We start from the raw sequence: 20,854 nt of genomic DNA, 5'->3' as shown, positions 1-20,854 counted from the left end.
CTCCTCCTGCCCCCAATCCCTCCCAGCATCAGAGTTTTTTCCAATAAGTCAACTCTTCGCATGAAGTGGCCAAAGCACTGGAGTTTCAGCCTTAGCATCATTCCTTCCAAAGAACACCCAGGGCTGATCTCCTTCAGAATGGACTGGTTGGATCTCCTGCAGTCAAGGGACTCTCAAGGGTCTCTTCCAACACCACGGTTCAGAAGCACCAATCTTCAGCCTCAGCCACCTCTGTGTTATTTTGGCCGCGATGTATTTATGCCTATCAGTGTTTGTCCACATGGTCAAACAAAATTGGAGCAAAAAGTCTTACTTTGTGTGATTCAGGGTCTCCAACAGAGAAGCAGATGCCTATTTATGCAGAGTGATTCATGGTTAAAAGCAAGTCCCTGGACCATGAGAACCTGTCCTCCCCCTCCTCAGGACTCAGGGCTCCAGGGACTCCTGTGCTGAAAGCAAGCATCCCTGGGATACTGCACACCTGTCTTCAACCCTCGTCTTGAACCCACTCTGCCCTTGTCTCACTCCGTTCTAAATGTTTAGCTGTATGGAGGTCTAGTTGCTTGAGGAAAGAGGGTTTAAGGGTAGAACTAGAAGTTTAATGGGGTAAAAGTCCTAGAAACCAAAGAGGAAAAAAAGATATTTCCTAGCTCTCTTATTAACTTTGACATTAGAGGACATTATAGGTCCTTGGGAGTCCTAATTCTATATTCCAGTTATAAACTCTCCTAAATAGTTCCAAGATAGAGTGAAGAGTCTGTTACATGTTAATCAGTACATGTTTATTTTATTAAAAGTGTAAGTAACTGGTTTTATAACTAGACTAATATTATCAAAAGCAAATCCCTGCTATTTAGTAGCTGTATTAATTTTGAACAAATCATTTAACTTCTCTGAACCACAGTTTCATCTTCTATAAAATAAAAATAATAACTTCTACTTGAAAAGTTTCTGTATTACAAAGACTACTTAAAATGAGTCTAGTGCAAAACCTGCCCTGTTGTTGGTGTTCAACAAATTGAAGAAATGTTTAATGTCATGTATTAAAGAAAGCTGAGCACTGAAGAATTGATGCTTTTGAACTGTGGTGTTGGAGAAGACTCTTGAGAGTCCCTTGGACTGCAAGGAGATCCAATCAGTCCATTCTGAAGGAGATCAGCCCTGGGATTTCTTTGGAAGGACTGATGTTGAAGCTGAAACTCCAATATTTTGGCCACCTGATGTGAAGAGCTGACTCATTTGAAAAGACCCTGATGCTGGGAAAGATTTAGGGAGGGAGGAGAAGGGGATGGCAGAGGATGAGATGGTTGGATGGCATCACCGACTCAAGGGACATGGGTTTGGGTGGACTATGGGAGTTGGTGATGGATAGGGAGGCCTGGTGTTCTGCAATTCATGGGGTCACAAAGAGTCGGACATGACTGAGCCACTGAACTGATATTAAACAAAAATTCACTAGATGGCAATTTTTTTTGTCTAGCAAAACAAGTGTTAAGTTTTCTAATCAGTATTTTTGTTGAAAGTATTTTTTATCTTGGTTGTTTAAATTGGTTGCTTTGTCACTAGTTAGATGATTAATGCTTCATCTATGAGCACGATCATGAATGAAGGTTGTGTGGCATAAAATATTTGCTTTTGTAATAAAATGCAGTGATGTTCCATATTTTTTTTCATGATGACAGATTCATGCATCTATGATACAAATATTTCCCCCTTCATACTACTTGGTGCAGCTTTATTTATTTTGGTTGTATATAAGTCAGTGTTTTATAATTACACGTATTCATACATAATCACATCTCAAGAAGTTTATATGTCTCTTCGCATGTGTGTGTGCTCATGGTCAGTCATGTCTGTGTCTTTGCAAACCCATGGACTATAGTCTGCCAGGTTTCTCTGTCCATGGGATTTCCCAGGCAAGAATACTGGAGTGGGTTGCCACTTCCTACTCCATAGGATCTTCCTGACCCAGGGATTGAACCCACATCTCTTAAGGCTCCTGCATTGGCAGGCAGATTCTTTACCACTGCACTAGTTGGGAAGCCGTATGTCTCCTTAAAACTAAGGATAACCTACTTTAGGTCCTCCATGTCAGGAACTGTGAAGAGCCTGGTACTTTACCTTACTTACTAGCTGACAAGTTAGCCCACCATAATTTCACACTTGCTGGCAGAAGACACGAGACTCCTGGATCAGAGACATGAACTTAGCTCAAGGCACAGCAGATAGCATGAGCTTCATGTTTGCATCCGTTTCTCTTGTCCCCTAAGCCCACACGGGCAATGTGATGACAGACCTAGATGGATGCAAGATACACAGTGGATTTGTGTCAGTTGTAAGCTTAGGAACCCCCAATCTTTTGAAAGAAAACAAACCAAATTTTGCCCCAGAAAGACATTTTATTTACTATACTGGTCAGCACACATATCTGTTTTCTACTTCAGAAGAGTGCAGTATCTTTATATATATTCCACAAACTCTATAAAAGGTTAACTCAGAAGCCAATGCCTCCACTTTCAGAGTGTGCAGAAATGCAAGAAACTCATGAAAAACTGTCTCCCAGCACTCCACAGCACTTAGTAGTCTAGATACACTGTAGGAATTCAATAAATGTTGAATGAATCTGACCAGAGAATCATGAAGTCATTGCTAAAATTGACATGACCACTTATTTATGTGTCCTCTGTGCTGATTTCCCTGTCACTTGCGTTTCTGAGGAAGACACTAAGAACTCAAATATTTGTATAAAAATGATGTTTCCCAATACTAAGGGCCCACGTCAATCAAAGATAGCGGTGAATGGGAACAAAGGAATTAGTTCAATTAGTATTACCAATAAGGAGTTCCTCATTGGTTATATTAACAAGAGTTATAATTAGTGGTATGCTGGTGTTTTACAGCTGGCTTATTGCTAAAGGAACAAGGCCCCAATTTGTATTGTTTGCCTATTTTCCTGGTCTAAGTTATCCTACGTAGACAGTTTCAAGCTATTAAACTGACAGTGCTGAATGTGGAGTTGGGGAAAGATGTATACAGTCTGGACCAGCTCTATTACACCACTGGTTGTATTGGATAAAATGAAAATAATAGAACCAAATACCCTTTCTCTCAATTTTTTCCCCCCTCAGTGTTCTCTCTCAATATAAAAAGTGTAATGAAACTTGTAGGGATATACCATATTTGATAAATCTGGTCCTGGTTGTTTTTTCTAGAGAAAATCAAAGGGATTAACTTTACATGACAGCCACCTAGCCTGTGAACAGGACTCAGATCAGGATGCTACCTAGCTTGCATCCTGCTGCTGCTGCTGAGTCACTTCAGTCGTGTCTGACCCTGTGCAACACCATAGATGGCATAGACGGCAGCCCACCAGGATGCCCTGTCCCTGGGATTCTCTAGGCAAGAACACCAGAGTGGGTTGCCATTTCCTTCTCCAATGCATGAAAGTGAAAAGTGAAAGTGAAGTCACTCAGTTGTGTCCGAACCTCAGCGACCCCCATGGACTGCAGCCCTCCAGGCTCCTCCATCCATGGGACTTTCCAGGCAAGAGTACTGGAGTGGGATGCTGTTGCCTTCTCCGAGCTTGCATCCTGTATAGTAGTATTTTGATGGGTGCAAAAGTCTGTTTTCCCTGATACATTGCTCTCAGGTTATAAGGTAAGAGTTTATAGTAGACTACTTCTCACTGACTTAGTCACTTACTCTTAAGACCCATGTATTTTGTATGGGAGTCTAATTGTCAATGTCTCAATTGATTTATCTTGCATAGCGAGGCAGAATGACCAAGTTGTGAATACAGGAATTAATATATCCTGTGACGAGCTATTGCCTATTCTTTAAAGGATGCTGAGGATACCAGACTTCTAAGGAGAGATTTATGTGATGGATGGATAGACAGCCACATATGAATCTAAAGGAAAAATCCATGTGGATCTCTGTATCATTTTTGTGTTAATGACCATAGTAAGAAACATGTCCATTTTCATTTTTTAATTATTTTTATTTTTTTAAATATAAATTTATTTATTTTAATTGGAAGTAACTATACTTAAGCATCACTGGCCAGATGTTTCTTGCCCAAATCCAGAGACTCACATACTGTAATCTAAAATCAGCTCCAGTATATCAACGTATATTGAGAGAAGATCATTGATTACACACATGGTAAGGTGCTCCTCAAAGGAGCCAGGCAGATTCAATAAGGTCTTATCACTTTCTGCTTCTCCATTCAGCACAGTGAACCCTTCCTCAAATCTGTATAGTTTGATTTCCTCCTCCTTCCTTCCATTCTAATTATACCTGTGTTTGTTTGTTTTAAATACTGGATTTAAAAAGTGTTTCTGTAATACTAGTTTGACAGCCTTCTAGCAGAGTTGATGACACATTAGGTTAAACATAGATGGATTTTTCTCTTCTAAATAGCTGTAATCACCTTTTAGTTGCATGTGTGCTTTTTAAAGTTCCATTTCAATTTCAGTAACTATACCTGAAAATGCAAGGTATATCCATCAGGACCAAACAATGCTTACTCTCTATTAACCTCTGATTGCATTGGGCAGGTGAAGTGTTCCTATGATAAGAACAATAAGAGTAAAGTTTTGATTATAAAAATAATCATTTGTTTTTCAATTTTCAGAGAAGCATAGTTGCTAGAATAACAATATTTGTCTCAAATCCTGAGGCAGACAAGAGAACTGGGACAGTAGTTTAATATCTAATTACTCCAGATTCTCCATTTATGTTCATTTGCTTTAAAAGGAATACCTAAAAAATAACTGAAAAGAATCCTTCCAATCACTGATTTTACTGTTTTTGCTTGATGGTATGTGTGAAAGTGATAGCCACTCAGTCATGTCAAACTCTTTGCAACTCCATGGACTGTAGCCCACCAGGCCCTGATGTCCATGGGGTTTCCCGGGCAAGAATACTGGAGTAGGTTACCATTTCCTCCTCCAGGGGAATTTCCTGACCCAGGCATCAAACCTAGGTCTCCTGCATTGCAGGTGTGTGTGTGTGTATATATATATATATACACACACACAAATATACATATATATGTGTGTGTGTGTATATATATGTGTGTGTGTATATATAAATATATATATATATATATTTTTTTTTACCGTTTGAGATACCAGAGGAAGTAGAATATGTACCAATACTAATATGTGTCAAATCTTAACTAAATATTACAGATGAAAATGAAATTAGTTCCTATTTTTGAGAGGTCTGCAATCTGAGTGAAAATCAGATATGATCAAATGATTATTATTATAAGAGGAGTAAATTCAGTACCTTGGTAGCATAGTCAAATGGTTCTTGGCTATTAAAATTGTTTAAGATCATTAAATTGAGCTTCATTAATGCTATAGACTTCTGATTTCTTGTACAACCCTGGGCCATCACTCCTCTGAGTACCTTCATGAGTTGAAGAGGACTTTTCAGCAGATGGATGGATAGGTTAGGGAAGCCACTTCTGAACTTGCTAAGCATAAAGGGCTTATGCTTGAAACTTTCTTAGATATGAGAATGTTGCTGAGCCTAATGGTGTCAGGAGTTTTCCACCAATAATATGGGAGTCAGAGCACAGACGAAGCTATTGAGGGAAAGAAGTAACAGACTTGGAATCAGTGACCAGGGAAACATTTTTTAAAATAAGTGATTGATAACACAATATTCTATCCCTGCATTTTTGTTTCAGTTAGAATCTCTCCAACAGCCACTCCCTGGTTGGCAATTCATTAAACCAATACTTGTGTGTATGCGTATATGCATGCCCTCAGTCATGTCTGACTCTTTGTGATCCCACAGACTGTTGCCCACCAGGCTTCTCTGGCCATGGGTTTTCCCAGGCAAGAATATCAGAGCAGGTTGCCAATTCCTGTTCCAGGGGATCTTCTCAACTCATGGATCAAACCAGAGTCTCTTGCGTCTCCTGCATTGGCAGGCAGATTCTTTACCACTGCTCCACCTGGGAAAGCCAAACCAGTACTTGATATATATTCATTGTCTTTCTAAAAGTATATTTTAATCGTATTGAAAGGATTCTGTAATATCTCTTCAAATAGTGAGATAACCATGGAATAACATCCCCAGGGCTTGACTCAATTATGTTTTCTGTGAATGGGGTACTTCCTTAGATACACAGAGCTTGAGTTTTCTTCTTTTTTTGTTTTCCCCTTAGTCTTTCTTGGTATTACCTATCAAAGTTAGACCACTGGATAAGATGTGTCTTTATTCTGAGCTAAACGCTGGGTCATGTTTTGTGTTTCTTTTAGCATAGGGTAAACTGTAAAAAGGATTCAAAAACATTGAGGATAAGAGGGAACTTAGGCTGTAAAAGCCTGACAGCAACCTAATGGCTCAGTTTCTGCCTTCAGGCACTACCAGTTTTCATTAGTGAGTGATAGGAGAGAGATTGTTAAAAAAAAAAAAAAACAAACCTAATTTTCCTTATTGATAGGAGACAGATTGTTAAAAATTTCAGTGGATTAAATATGCAGCATATTTCTAAAGAACAGTATGATTAAAAGGAACATGAGGCTATGCGGCTTTAGCTTTGAGAAATGTAGTTCTTTGCTATTGGGTATTTGATTGTATTTAATGGCCTTCAAGTAAAGCATATTACAAGAACCTAGTGTTTCATTAACTTACAAATGATTGTACTTTATAAACTATGTATAAGTGAATGTTGAGTCTTTCCAGAGAGGTTACTTATAAAATTAGCTTTAAACCAAAAAAATGTTGATATATACAATTTCATATTTACTATAGCTTTGAGCCACAGAAGCCTGGTTTAGGAGTTTAAAAACTAACACTCTAAATTGAGACCCTATGTGGTATGAATTTTAATTAAATGAACATTATTTTCATATCATAACAATTGCTTAGTTACAAGTGACTTTAGGGGCTATATATTTTACTTGTTTTCTTTTGTGTAGCATGTGATGTTATGAGTTTAATCTCAGTGCAGATGATGTTAACAGAGGGGTAAGAAAGGTTCCTGGTGTAGGGAATTGCAAGCTTTAGAAAATACTGTTGTCTCTTTGATTAAACAATCTGTGAAGGAAATGAGCCCTGGAAGATACATATAATAATTGAGTTGTTAGAAATTAATCCCCGACACCTGGCATTGTCCTCATAAGACTAAAGTTAAGAAATTTTCAGAAGCACATTTAACAGCTGCATTTTAGCTTTTTGCTTCTCCATCTCATTATACTAAAACCTAGGACTGTTTGGTTGTTTTGCTATGAAAAATAGTTTTAATCATTGAAACTATAACCTGAAATCCCCTTTACTACCAGAATGGTGACTCTTTCACATCCCCTTTATGTCTTTAAAAACTTAAAAATGACATTAGCTTTTGAAAAATAATGTAAAAATGAATAATGAGGTAGTCAGCGCTTCTGAAACCATGTTTCAAAAGAACAGAGATTTGAAAGAAAAAGCCTGCTTTAAAGTGCTAAGGAGCATTGCAGAGTGGCAAGAGGTCAATGCCTAGGAAAGGAGAGAGTAATTTAGTAGAATACAAAAGCTCTCCTTGACGATGAGACCATTTACTCTTTAAAATATTATAGCAGTTTGAATTGGGAGCTTTACCAGCGTTCACAAAGTGGAATGAAGGTGTTGCCAAAGAAAGTAGTAAGAACCACCTCAGTCAAGACCCTTGTTAAGGAATCCAGAATTACTTCAACAGTCTTTCAGACCATCTCTCGGTCTCCTTGATCGGTCCTCTAATCCATCACGAACCACACTGCCAGACCAGTCTTCTTAAAACATTGCTTTCGTCATGTTAGTCTCATGGCTACATACTCACAGCAAGATGGATGTGACAGTTCTGTCCAAGATGAACTGCAGATAGGGAGGTTAGTAATTAGGAAGTCAACAGAAAGAATGCCAGGTGTAACAGGGTAAAATTCGCAAAAAATTGTGGTGATCCTGATTTAAAGAAAGAAACAAATGAGAGGGGATGTGAAGAAGGAAAAGAGACTGTGACAAATGGAAATGGACAAGGCTTGATACCTCTTAGATATGAGAAGCAAAGAAGACAGAAGGGCATCAGTGATGGTCTGGAGCCCTGAGAATGTCAGCTTGGTACCACAAGCTGCTTATCCTGAACAAGCATTTACATGTCTTGCAGCGCAGTTTCTGCAGGCCTAAATACAAGAATGATGGAATGTATAATTTCTTAGGCTGTTCAAGTTTTACAACTTGGGTTAGCTGTTACAAAGGATTTTAAGCTTCTGCAATTGAGCAAATGGTGATAGTACAAAAAGCAGAGAAGTCAAAAGAAGACATCCAAAAAAATCTGCAGGAAAGATCATTGGTTCTAAAATGGAGTCTTCACATGAGAGTGCTGATAAGTTTGTGGAAATATTCAAGAACACTTAAAAACTATTTATTGGTATCACTGTGGTCCAGAACAAACATGTTCCTTGCCTCCTTTGGTGAAGTTAATTCATATACATGTTTAGTATGAATTAGAGAAAAAGTGAAAGAGTGAAAGCAAGAAATGAGAAAGGACACCATTTAGAAGTGATGGCAATTCAACATGCCAGTTCACTGTCTTATTAACACATGCCCAGAATGAGTAAGAGTTGGAAGATAAGAATATGCTGTAACTCATAGTTTCACTTTCCTCTGATCTCTCAGTTGAGAACAGTATTGTCCCACTGCACATAATTTTCTGTATTTTTCATACAACCATGGAATCTAAACTCAAATCAAGTGCAGTCAACCCCTTGCTATCTGCAGGAGATTGGTTCCAGGGCCCTCACAGTTACCAAAATTTGAAGATGCTCATGTCCTTTATATAAAAAAAAGGTTTAGTATTTGGGCATAACCTATGTACATCCTGCTGTATACTTTTAATCACCTCTAGATTACTTACAATAACAAGTAGAATATGGATTTCCTTCTCCAGAGGATATTCCTGACCCGGGGATTGAACTCAAGTCTCCTGTGTTTCCTGCATTGCAGGGTGATTCTTTACTTGCTGAGCCATCAGAGGCTCCCAAATGCTATTTAGATAGTTGTAAATGCTATGCAGATAGTTGCCAGCACACAGAAAATTCAATTTTCACCTTGGGGAATTTCTGAATTTTTTTTTTCTAAATATTTTCAATCTGCAGTTGATTGAACCTAGGGATATGGAACTGGTAGATCCCTAGGGCTAGCTCATCTCATTCTCCATCAAGGAACTAATGATACTGCAAGGTAAAAGGAAATATGGCTGAACATGTTTTATTGAGATATCATGTTGGTCTCTAATGTAGCTCCCTCCACCGGGATCATCAGTGATGGTTTAGAGGACTAGATATGACTTTCCATAAAGACAACCATCCTACTTTATGCCTACAGTTCACAGTACCCAGGAAATAATGAAGAGGAGTCTGGAATGATTAGTACTAGGGAGAAGCTTTATGCTTTGAATTTTATTTCTAAGTCAGAGCTTAAATAATTGAGAGGATAAAAGCAGTGTTTTTCAAGATTAGAACTAGCAGAAAAAATGAACTTGGTTCGAGCATCTATGAGACCTTTATCTAACATAAATAACTGGAACCAGGATTATATATGAGGGTTAGGCAAGGAATAAACCCAACCAAGACACATGCTTATCAGGGCTGAGGCACTAACCAAAATAATATCAGAGGAAAGAAGCCTAGACCAAAGCTGAGTCAGAAGAGGAAGTTAATGGTGCTCAGAATACCACACGGGGTGCAACTGCAACTTTGGCTTGCTGCCCTTTTCTTTAATTCTTTAAGTGGATAGCTACCCACAAGTGTGTGTCTGAGAGAGACTCTGTTACTAATATGTTCCCTAGTTGGAGGAATGTAGCTTAGCCACAGGGCAGCAGTGGGCCAGCATACATTCAATCAATTTCAATGATGTTCCTATTTAGACAAGTCTATAATGAAATCAAAAAAATTTTAATGAAATTAAAAGACGCTTACTCCTTGGAAGAAAAGTTATGACCAACCTAGATAGCATATTCAAAAGCAGAGACATTACTTTGCTAACAAAGGTTCGTCTAGTCAAGGCTATGGTTTTTCCTGTGGTCATGTATGGATGTGAGAGTTGGACTGTGAAGAAGGCTGAGCACTGAAGAATTGATGCTTTTGAAGTGTGGTGTTGGAGAAGACTCTTGAGAGTCCCTTAGACTGCAAGGAGATCCAACCAGTCCATTCTGAAGGAGATCAGCCCTGGGATTTCTTTGGAAGGAATGATGCTAAAGCTGAAACTCCAGTACTTTGGCCACCTCATGCGAAGAGTTGACTCATTGGAAAAAGACTGTGATGCTGGGAGGGATTGGGGGCAGGAGGAGAAGGGGACGACAGAGGATGAGATGGCTGCATGGCATCATTGACTCAATGGACGTGAGTCTCAGTGAACTCTGGGAGTTGGTGATGGCAGGGAGGCCTGTTGTGCTGTGATTCACGGGGTTGCAAAGAGTCGGACACAACTGAGCGACTGATCTGATAATGAAATAATTGTTATCAATAATACATAATCTACTTACACATATTTTCTCAATTGGTGTTCACAACAAAGCCAGTGTGAAGATAATTTTTGAATTTTCTATGGATAATCAAGGTTCATAGAGTTTAAAAAATATTTACTGGTTGAGTCACTAGGCTCTTACCTTCTTACAGTGACTAAGTCTTTGCCTGATAACCCACTTTAGTGTGTGGTCCTTTACTTTCCCCCTGGTCCTCAGGCTTCTGTCTCATACTTTCCATGTATTATTTCACAGATAAGAATCTTTGATTCCAAACCAAGACCCTGGATAACTTAAAACCTCATCTGTCCAGTGGCAAGGCTTACTCACTTGACCTTCCATGTTTCAGTCTTCTCTGTTACATGCCAGAGTTGGCAATAGGGAGATAAAGGTTACTAAGTTTTATTTCTCATTTTTTTGAAACCTATATTCTATCAGGGACATCCACATGAACAAACAAAATTCTGTTTTACAGGCATTATGGGGAAAGACTTAGACCAACCATTCTCAAATATTTTTCAGCCTCAGTTCAACCAAAGAGTAGGGATACCATTCTCTTAGTAACAAATATTTAATTTTAACCCACACAGCTGCTGAGAAGTCCATCTGAAAAGCGGGAGTCATGATCTTACCCCTTCTTCATTCCCGTACTCCCAAGTCCCTCCCACTGAGCATCCCCGATGTTGAGGTTGCAGTCAAGTAGAGTTGGTAGAGATGGGGAAGATGCACTTACACCTGCCTGATGGGTTGATGACTGTTACATTCAAATTTCATTTGCGAGATCAGTCAGTGTCAGCTTATGCCACCCAGTGAGGAGACCAGTACCAGTAAAGGAAATAACAGAGTTAAAATTAGACAAGTAGGGAATTGTGTGATTTCTCCAAGGATCTATAAGGAGTTCAAGATGACTAGAACAAGGAAGTATAGGGAGAAGTCCAAAAAGATGAGACTGGAGGAGAAATCATACCTTACTGAGTTCTGGTATCTTGTGGGCACTGAGGCATATTGAGTGTAAAAGATGACATTTTCAAGTTTGTGTTCTAGAAAATCACTCTGTTAATTATGTTTAAAAAAAAAAGTGGTCTGGCAAAAATTTTAAGATATAAGTTAAGATAGTAAAGCCTGGGCTAGGAACCATCAATGGGAAAGTTCAGGAGAGAGGCAACTGTGCATTTTATACTTTTATACTTTAGAACAAATGGAGATGTATGTTAATAATTGATGGTGTTTAAAAAAAAATTGGTAGCCAAGCAGCAGCTGTAAGAGATTATAAGCCTGAATGCTTGTTAAACTTAGTTAAAAATTGCCCTGGGAAAGCAAAGTCATTTTTTTCTTATTGCTAGTGATATGGCTGGACAGTTGCTCCAGTTTAGAAAAATAAGGATGCTTTGAGGAAGAATCACACAAGAGACAGTAACGAAGCACTGTTACTCATAATACCCAATCACTGTTGCTGTTGATGGCATTAGTTGAGTTCAGTCCCTCAGTCGTGTCTGACTCTTTGCGACCTCATGAACTGCAGTACCCCAGGCCTCCCTGTCCATCACCAACTCCCAAAGTTTACCCAAACTCATGTCCATTGAGTCGGTGATGCCATCCAACCATCTCTTCCTCTGTTGTCCCCTTCTCCTCCCGCCCTCAAGCTTTCTCAGCATCAGGGTCTTTTCAAATGAGTCAGCTCTTCGCATCAGGTGGCCAAAATTGATGGCTTAAAGGACAATAATTTGGAAAAAGCTCTAGACAATGACAGTTCTGAGTTGAGTAATTCTGAAAAGCTGGACTCTGAATAATTGTTTTGTTTATATTTTCCTTTTTATATGTAAGAAAAATATATATGACATATGACAGAAATCTATGCCAGAGAGTCACTTAAAGAGGGCCCTTTAATAAGTATAAAATTTAAATTCTAATTTCAAGGACAGCATGGTATCAGAGATTAATTTGATTTTTCCCCAATGCTGTATAAAATAACATTTCATCTTATGACAGATAGTATCTTAGTTTTGATGAGATAAAGAATCAATAAATCTTTAGGAACTGCTGATTAATTGCCTGTGGGGAGTGAGTCATCAATTACACAAACACAAATATTCATTCATTGTTGACAATAATGGAAATCTTTTCCAGAAAATGAAGAAAAGAAAAAGAAAATATCCTGAATGACATATCCTAATATGCTGCAGATGAATAAAGTGTATCATGGTCATCAAGAAAAGTGTTAAAATGGGTGTAAAATACATCACATTAATCATAAAAAGCAATATTGGTCATTGTATGTTTATCTTTAAGTAAGGTAATAAATGCAGAGAGTTGTTTTTTAAAGTCTGAAAGGGTGTACAGCTGTACTAGAGGAGTGGGAGTTAAAATGATTTAGTTAAACTTTTACACTGCCTTAATATTCCATAATGCTAAAAAAGATTGATTATATAACCCTGCCCAATAATTGCCTTGGAAACACAGACATAAACAGAAGTATTATGTTTTTTTTTCAGGCTTATAGTCTTCAATTAATTTAACAACTCCTTTGGATATAAGCAGAGTCTACCAATTTTCTGATTTCTAATGGAAATCAGCAAGTCTCCAAATATTACCAATTAAGCATCAAGCTTCCACATGTGGAAATAGCACATCTATGTCCCGTAATCAGAAAGTGCTACTTTCAGGAAACCTGCTTATAGCTTTCATGCATTACTCCTCTTGTGTCTTCTCAGAGTTCTTTTTCAATCTGAATAGACTCAGTAAGTTATCAAGTCAATTTTGGAGTAAAAATAACTGCTATGTATTTAGTAAAATCAGCTTTACCCCTCCTACCTGTGTGTCAGATTTCTTAAAAATTACTGAATATCATATATATCTTTTATAAAATTTGTATTTTTTTGTAATGAAATAATTAACTGAACCTGACTCAAGGTATATAGCCGTACATTTTTTTACACAGATTTTATTAAACTCAGTAAACTCCTTTTAGTATAATTACACGAAGAAGTAAGAAATAAAACCATGAAAAATATGAAAACTTTTTAAGAGAACAAATGTTGAATTCGAATACATCTCACTTAATTTAGCCTATAAAATTATATCCATTGTCAATTATATGTGGTCTTTGACGTTCCAGACATTTCTGTGGATCTCATGATGCCTTTGTCTCATTTGTAACGCCTCTAGTCTAAAGACTCCTTTTTCATCAGGGGAACACTTGAATAGCTGGAGAGGAACCACTTGGGGAGGATTGGGACTATTTTATACAGTGATACAGGGCTTCTAATCTAAAGATAATAGCCTTTGAATACATTTTTTTTTAATTTTATTTTATTTTTAAACTTTACATAATTGTATTGGTTTTGCCAAATATCAAAATGAATCCGCCACAGGAATACATGTGTTCCCCATCCTGAACCCTCCTCCCTCCTCCCTCCCCATACCATCCCTCTGGGTCGTCCCAGTGCACTAGCCCCAAGCATCCAGTATCGTGCATCGAACCTGGACTGGCATCTCATTTCATACATGATATTTTACATGTTTCAATGCCATTCTCCCAAATCTTCCCACCCTCTCCCTCTCCCATAGAGTCCATAAGACTGTTCTATACATCAGTGTCTCTTTTGCTGTCTCGTACACAGGGTTATTGTTACCATCTTTCTAAATTCCATATATATGCATTATTATACTGTATTGGTGTTTTTCCTTCTGACTTACTTCACTCTGTATAATAGGCTCCAGTTTCATCCACCTCATTAGAACTGATTCAAATGTTTTCTTTTTAATGGCTGAGTAATACTCCATTGTGTATATGTACCACTGCTTTCTTTATCCATTCATCTGCTGATAGACATCTAGGTTGCTTCCATGTCCTGGCTATTATAAACAGTGCTGCAATGAACATTGGGGTCTGAATACATTTTTTTAATTCAAATACTAGAAGCACCTCTGAATCAACTGGGACAGGCCTCTGAATTCTCCTACAAAATATATACACTATATATATATGCATGTTATTAATATTAATATATATTATATAATTATAATATATTAATATAGTTCTCTCTATATATATATATTTATATATACATTATAAAGAACATGATGTTCAAGGCAAGACACTCCCACAATGGATATCAAGATCTACCAGGTATTTCTAGGCCTGGGGAAGTTGCTGTCCTTAAGATTTAACAAGGGTAAAATGGGATTAATGGGAAGCCTCAACTCATATTGTTGTAAATGTAGAATTGTGTAATCATAAAAGCAGTAGAGTATGATAGTGCTAACTCTGACTTAGATCATGATCTTTGGGATGATTCTGAACTATTCTGTGCCTTCGTTTCTTCATCTATAAAATGGGAGAAATAATTGTACCTATTCCTCAGTGGATTTTTTTGAGAATAAAATGACATAATACTTGTAAAGATTGAATTTGATGATTAGTATTATGTCTGGCTCCCGGTAAGCATATTTAAATGTCAGCTAGGAAAAAAAAAAAAAAATGTCAGCTAGAATTAGCTAGTTTGTTGGCTATATTAGAGACAGGATAATCCAATCAGCTATTACAGAAAGGGGTGAAATCAAACAGCTCTTCCCTAAAATTAGATTTCCCTTCAGAATTACCTACCTGCTGTTGCCGCTGTTGATGACTGCCTCTGACCTCCTCCTCATCCAGCCTAACTACTTCTTTTGGATTTTAACTGATATCCATGAACCTGACCTCTTGCCAAAAAGTCAATTATTTCCTTACCTACTGTGTTCTTTCCATGCTTCACCTTTTTTTGGTTGTTGTTATTTAATCACTCCCAGACCTCTCCTGGTTAGGAAGCCTCTCGGTAACTATTACACAAATAATTGACATTTGTATAGCACTTCACAGTATTTACCAAGCACTTTTCTATTCAAAAAGTGAGGCTATTAGGGCAGGATCTTTTTTTAAAGTTTGAAATAAAAGCTTTATTATTACTTGATGGATAAGCTCTTTAAAGTATATGTTTATCCAAACTTCTTAGAGTAATGGTAAACATGTAAAACAAGAAAACACAACCTGATGAACACTTTGGGCGCTACCTGTGAAGCTTAAGAGAATATGTTTTACTGCATTACAGTTTTAAAAATTATAAAATATTGGTTTAATTGAATAACAAGCTCAGATGAGACAGATGAATTTTGGATCCATGTGTTCTAACTTTGGCTCAAGTTTGGCCTCATTCCTTGTGTATCTCTCTTCTGATGAGACAAGCATAAAGGTGAAGTGTGATTCAAGAACATATCTGTGTGTTATTTATTCCTGAATCTGTGAATATATACAGTTACTCCAAATTCTAGATGGGCTTTGGAATTTAAGTTCCATGAGAAGGAAAACACAAAGACAATAAGTAATCTGTTATTGATAGGAAGAAAATATATGACTCACTTATATAACACTTTGCAGTTTATAAATCACTTTCTCAACCATTATCACAATTGAATATGTTTCTCTACAAAGTTATTAAAGTCACATTATTTAGGAGTCAAAACATTTCAAAACACTTGGAGGCAGTGAGTTAGTATGATTGCTATGTAATGTGGTGGAAAGACATTTATTGATGAACATTTTATGCCATTATTATTCTGTTCACAGAGGAGTGAAAGTAGAAAGTGCAAGGAATCAGAGTCTTAGATTGGAGCAAATAAAACTGGAAAAATGCTTTGGAAACCCACTTACATAATCCTTTCCCATCTATTTATTTATTTATTTTCACATATATTTAGTGTTTGAGATACGTGTGTGGTGGGGGAGGTTCAAGCATGAACAAGCAGGGAGAGAAGAATATGGAAAGAGGATAGGAGGGAAGCAGGATGTCACATGGAGATAGCAGTAGTCTTTCTGAAGATGAGTGTTCAGAAGAAAAAAAAATATACTGCCCTTCTGTACTCTGCGGTTTCTTGGAGTTCATGAGAGAATGTTGCCAATGTGTCTTTTGTGATCTCAATTCTTGCTCTTTGTCACCATGACTATCACAGCCCTTGACCTAGAGAGTGTCTTATGTACTCAGTCATGTCTGACTCTTTGCAAACCCATGGACTGTAGCCACCAGGCTCCCCTGTCCATGGGGATATTCCAGGCGAGAATACTGGAGTGGGTTGTCATGCCCTCCTCCAGGGGATCTTCCCAATCCAGGGATGGAACCCAGGTCTCCCACGTTGCAGGCAGATTCATTACTGCTGAGCCACCAATCAGCTGCTCTAGAGTATCAGACAACAGAAGCTGTATTAACTCCTTTTTCACAGGTTCAGTGGTGCACCACTTAACTGTTGAATGTCATCTCCAGCTACCACACCGTGTCTCCCCTCCCATCTTTTATTCCTTCCCATTCTTTCTTTCCCCTTCCTTAGTCTCTGCCCTGTAATTACTTTTGTCCTGTATTCTGTGACCTATAGGTAACTTTTGTTTCAAGTGCATGACCTTAAGTATACTGTTCATCACTGACAGTGACACAACCATGTGCAATGGTTTTAATATTTCACATGTATTATTGGATTTGCTCCTTATTTTCAAACATGTAAGTTATGGCATTATTACTATTTATTACATCTTCATTAATATTTTGCTCTACTATTTTATATGAGTTGGATGAGGATTTCTGTAAATTGTCCAAGATCACCGAATTGGAAGTATTAGAGTTCAGACTGTTGGCTACTAAGAGATACAACAAGACAAAGGTTTGCCTTCGTTAAATTAAGCAGCAGGAATGAAAAGACAATCTTTGTGTCAGTGAAAACTGAATATTAAAATGCTGATAACCTATTATTGGCTGTTGCAGCCTGTTTCAATGGCAGAGCTGCCCAGCTAAAACATTGTGCCCGCATTGTGATACTTCTGGTGCAAAAGCTGGCTCTTAGCTAGAGGTTAGCAGGAGTTGTGCAGTTCAAGTGAGCAGAAGGGGATGATGATGACCTTTTTGGTTGTATAAAAAGACTGGCTTCGATGCAAGAAAAATCAAATTCAATGTATTAAATTTATTTTAATAAACAAATATTAATGTATTTAAAATTATTTTAAATTGCAGATATAACATATGCTTATTATAAAATTTTTGAACATTACTAAATTTATAACATAGGGAGTCTTCTCTCTTTCTCTCATCCAATTTTATTCCACGGAGGTAAGTATGGTTATCAATTTGGTGAATATATTTCTAGACATTTTCCATGCATATATAAGCACCCATTCATATGAGGGTCAATAGGAAACTTAATAATATGGAAGTGTGCTTTCTTAACATACTGTATTTTTTATATATGCACATGTTTATTTAACTTATTTAATGATTGCATCACTTCCATTGTGTAATATTCTATAATTCATTCAATCAGTATACGGTTACTGAATATTTAGGTTACCTAGCTTTTGTTAGTAGAAAAAGTTGCAGTGAACATGCGTATACGACATTTAATCTTGTGCATTTATCTTTGGATAATTCAGATAAGTGGAAATTATGGTACTGGGATAATCACTAGTATTTTAAATATGTTGGTAAATTCTTAAGATTCTGCTTGGAGTTCAATCTGTGAAGACACAATGTACACACACACAAAAATAGTATTTTTGCTATAAAAGTATTTTTTTTAATCATTGCAGACAGATCAAACTTTCACCAAAACTGGTTTGATTCTGTTTCTTCCTCTAGGTGCAAAGTTCCATATACCTAACAATTTTAATTATCCTCTCTGTGGTACAATAAAACAATGTGTCAAACCAGACCATATATAATTCTTCAAAGTATGAAACCATCTAAGATGGAGAGTGATCACTATGTGTGATAGTTGGTCTCTTACTTTGGGGCAAGGTCCTTGAGTCTTGGATCTTTGCTGCTGTCTTAACCAGTATGATAATCCTTTAACCTTCTTTCACAGACTTTTTACTACAGACAGTGGAATTTTTTTAATAGGAAGTCTATTCCCCATTGAAATCATTCCTTCTCCCCCTCTTTCAGAGCTGGTCGGGGACTTTATGGTATTGACAGTATGCCGGATCTCCGCAAAAAGAAAACTCTGCCTATTGTACGAGATGTGGTGAGTCACTCCTGTTTAATTCATTTTGACTGCATGCGTTGTCTTTACTAGATGTCATATTTTCTTCTCATTAAATGCCTAGCCTGTAAATATTTCATAGCATAAAACACAGAAGAAGCTGGATGCTAGCAGCATTAGGCTTATTATTTCTTTAAAGTCGATTAGATGGAGGAAATAGCTCTAACCTTTTGACAGCTTTTGATATTAGGTGAAATTACAGATTGAGTTAAAATAGTGCTATAATTGAGCAAAAAGGAAGTCATACAACATGCCAAGCAGTCTTCTGCAATTGGGCTTTGATGTGCTCAATTTTATAAATGACCATGAGTTTAATTTGCAGTGGAAGGCTGGATTTGAAGTCTTCACCTTAACCCTATAATCTTTAGCATTTTATAAAGCAAGCAGACAATGTTAATCAGTTCTTTATTCTTTAAGATCACATCTAACCAAATTAATAAGCTGTTTCACTCTCCAAAGAAAACCATAGCTTCCAGGTCATTAAAGCCTATACTAGCCCTGAATATAACTCTGAATAACAAACTCTCCTATAAGGAAATATGCTAGAGACTGCTGGGAAATGAAAAGAATTAATAATAGTCTGTATTAAAGTCTAAAAAATAGCCCATCAACAGGAAAAAGAAATGTTTTCTGTCATTCACAGTGTTTTCATGTTTTGGAGGCATATTCTTAATGGTTTATTGCATGAAAATATATTTCCCCCAGAGAAACTGAAGTTTCCCTTTTACAACAATGTACACAGATTCTTGATACTGGTAATTTTTAATTTTGCTGTGAAAACCTTTATCCGAAGCTCATCACTTTAGCTTTAAATTAGAAAAGACAAAGTCTTTCCTGGAAAAAAACTTATGCTGGAAAGCATGATATGTCTCTACAGTTATCTCAGATTCCTGCTGTTGTAGTGTGACATCATTTTTTAGCATTAGGCTTATTTAGCATTATTATGTTCTTTTCTCATATGTCTAATTATTTATATTTTATTTTCTCTATCACTTGGACTCTTCAGGCCATGGTAAGTGATTTTTAATTTATTTAATTAATATTTGGCAGTCTTCTCAAATACTACTCTTATTCATGTGATCTAAGAGAACATGGTGGGGAAATAAAAAGAAACATATAAGAATAAGAAGTTTGGGTTCTATAAGGATTTAACATCTCCATTCTGAAAGATAGAACAACTTATGTAAATACCAAGTGCAAATATGGACTAAAATAGACTAAAAACAAAATTTGAGGGACAGTAGTTGTCAGTGATAAAAGACTATCTTTGGAGATAAGTGCCCTATAAGTTTACATGGTAGGGGTGGAGACAGATGGAAAGTCACCTCCCTGCTTAGGACTGTACTGAACTTAACTAGGCACAGTGTCTTCGTGGCTCCAAGTAGATATATTTCTGACCCCTAATGGAGGAGAATATTTATTATTCCCATCTAGAACTGATTTCCACAGTTCTCTATAGTACCATTGAGTACATTAACCTTATATCATGTATATTTCTAGTGGGAGCCGTATAATGGTTCTATTTTACAGGGGAAACTAAAGGAATGTAACGCTTACTTAAAATCACCTAAGTTACCAGCATTGAGTGAAGAGAACAAATCTGGGAATGATGATTCTCACTTGATAAAATGCATACTTGGTAAGAAAATACATTGGCTAGATATGGAAGCATATTCCAGGAAACTATAGACAACTCAAGAATCATCTAATACCTGTTGTGATTCAGGGCTATCAGAGAGGTGAGCTGGCTCTGTATCAATGGTCATGTTTTATGAAGGCATGTGATTATGGTTTTCTTGGAGAAAAACAATGTTTTAGAAGTCTCATGCTAGCCTAAAAACCTTGGGTTACTCAGTCTTTCTTACTGGGCCTCAGTTTTATCATCTGTGAAATGTAGGGTCTAGGTTTGATGATCTAAAAGGGACTTTTTTAGCTTTAATGTTCTGTGATTCCACATTCTGGATGAATTGGCTGACTATTGAATATAGTATGTCCCTGTTACCTAAAGTGTGAACAGTGATAGTCTATACTCTTATATTTTCATCTTCTGCTGAGTAATAGGTAAATAACAGTCACCTCATGTATCAGTAACTCACGATTGTCTTTTTTTTTGTTTGTTTTAATTTTTTAAGACCCTGGCTGCCCGGAAGTCTGGACTCTCCCTGGCTATGGTGATTAGGACATCTTTAAACAATGAGGAATTGGTAGGTGCAGAGTCAGCTACTAACTATACATTGATCATAGTCTGGGGAAAAGCATTCTGCTTGGGCTGCTTGTTTGTTATGTTTATTCCAAAGTTCT

The 20,854-nt window shown here is 37.1% G+C and overlaps 1 protein-coding gene across 1 annotated transcript in view; it reads left to right on the top strand.

Annotated features, from left to right (window-relative positions):
- Positions 1–20,854, top strand: part of UNC13C (unc-13 homolog C) — a 657,134-nt gene that overhangs the window by 227,613 nt on the left and 408,667 nt on the right. Inside the window, exons 4-6 of the mRNA XM_061431239.1 lie at positions 18,457–18,535; positions 19,560–19,565; positions 20,686–20,757. Of these exons, the coding sequence (XP_061287223.1) occupies positions 18,457–18,535; positions 19,560–19,565; positions 20,686–20,757 (157 nt within the window). The remainder of the gene's footprint in view (positions 1–18,456; positions 18,536–19,559; positions 19,566–20,685; positions 20,758–20,854) is intronic.

Source organism: Bos javanicus, chromosome 10 (genome assembly GCF_032452875.1).
Source record: "Bos javanicus breed banteng chromosome 10, ARS-OSU_banteng_1.0, whole genome shotgun sequence".
Taxonomy (NCBI): domain Eukaryota; kingdom Metazoa; phylum Chordata; class Mammalia; order Artiodactyla; family Bovidae; genus Bos; species Bos javanicus.
Note: the sequence above shows the minus strand (reverse complement) of the source record. Positions and strands in the feature narration are given on the sequence as shown.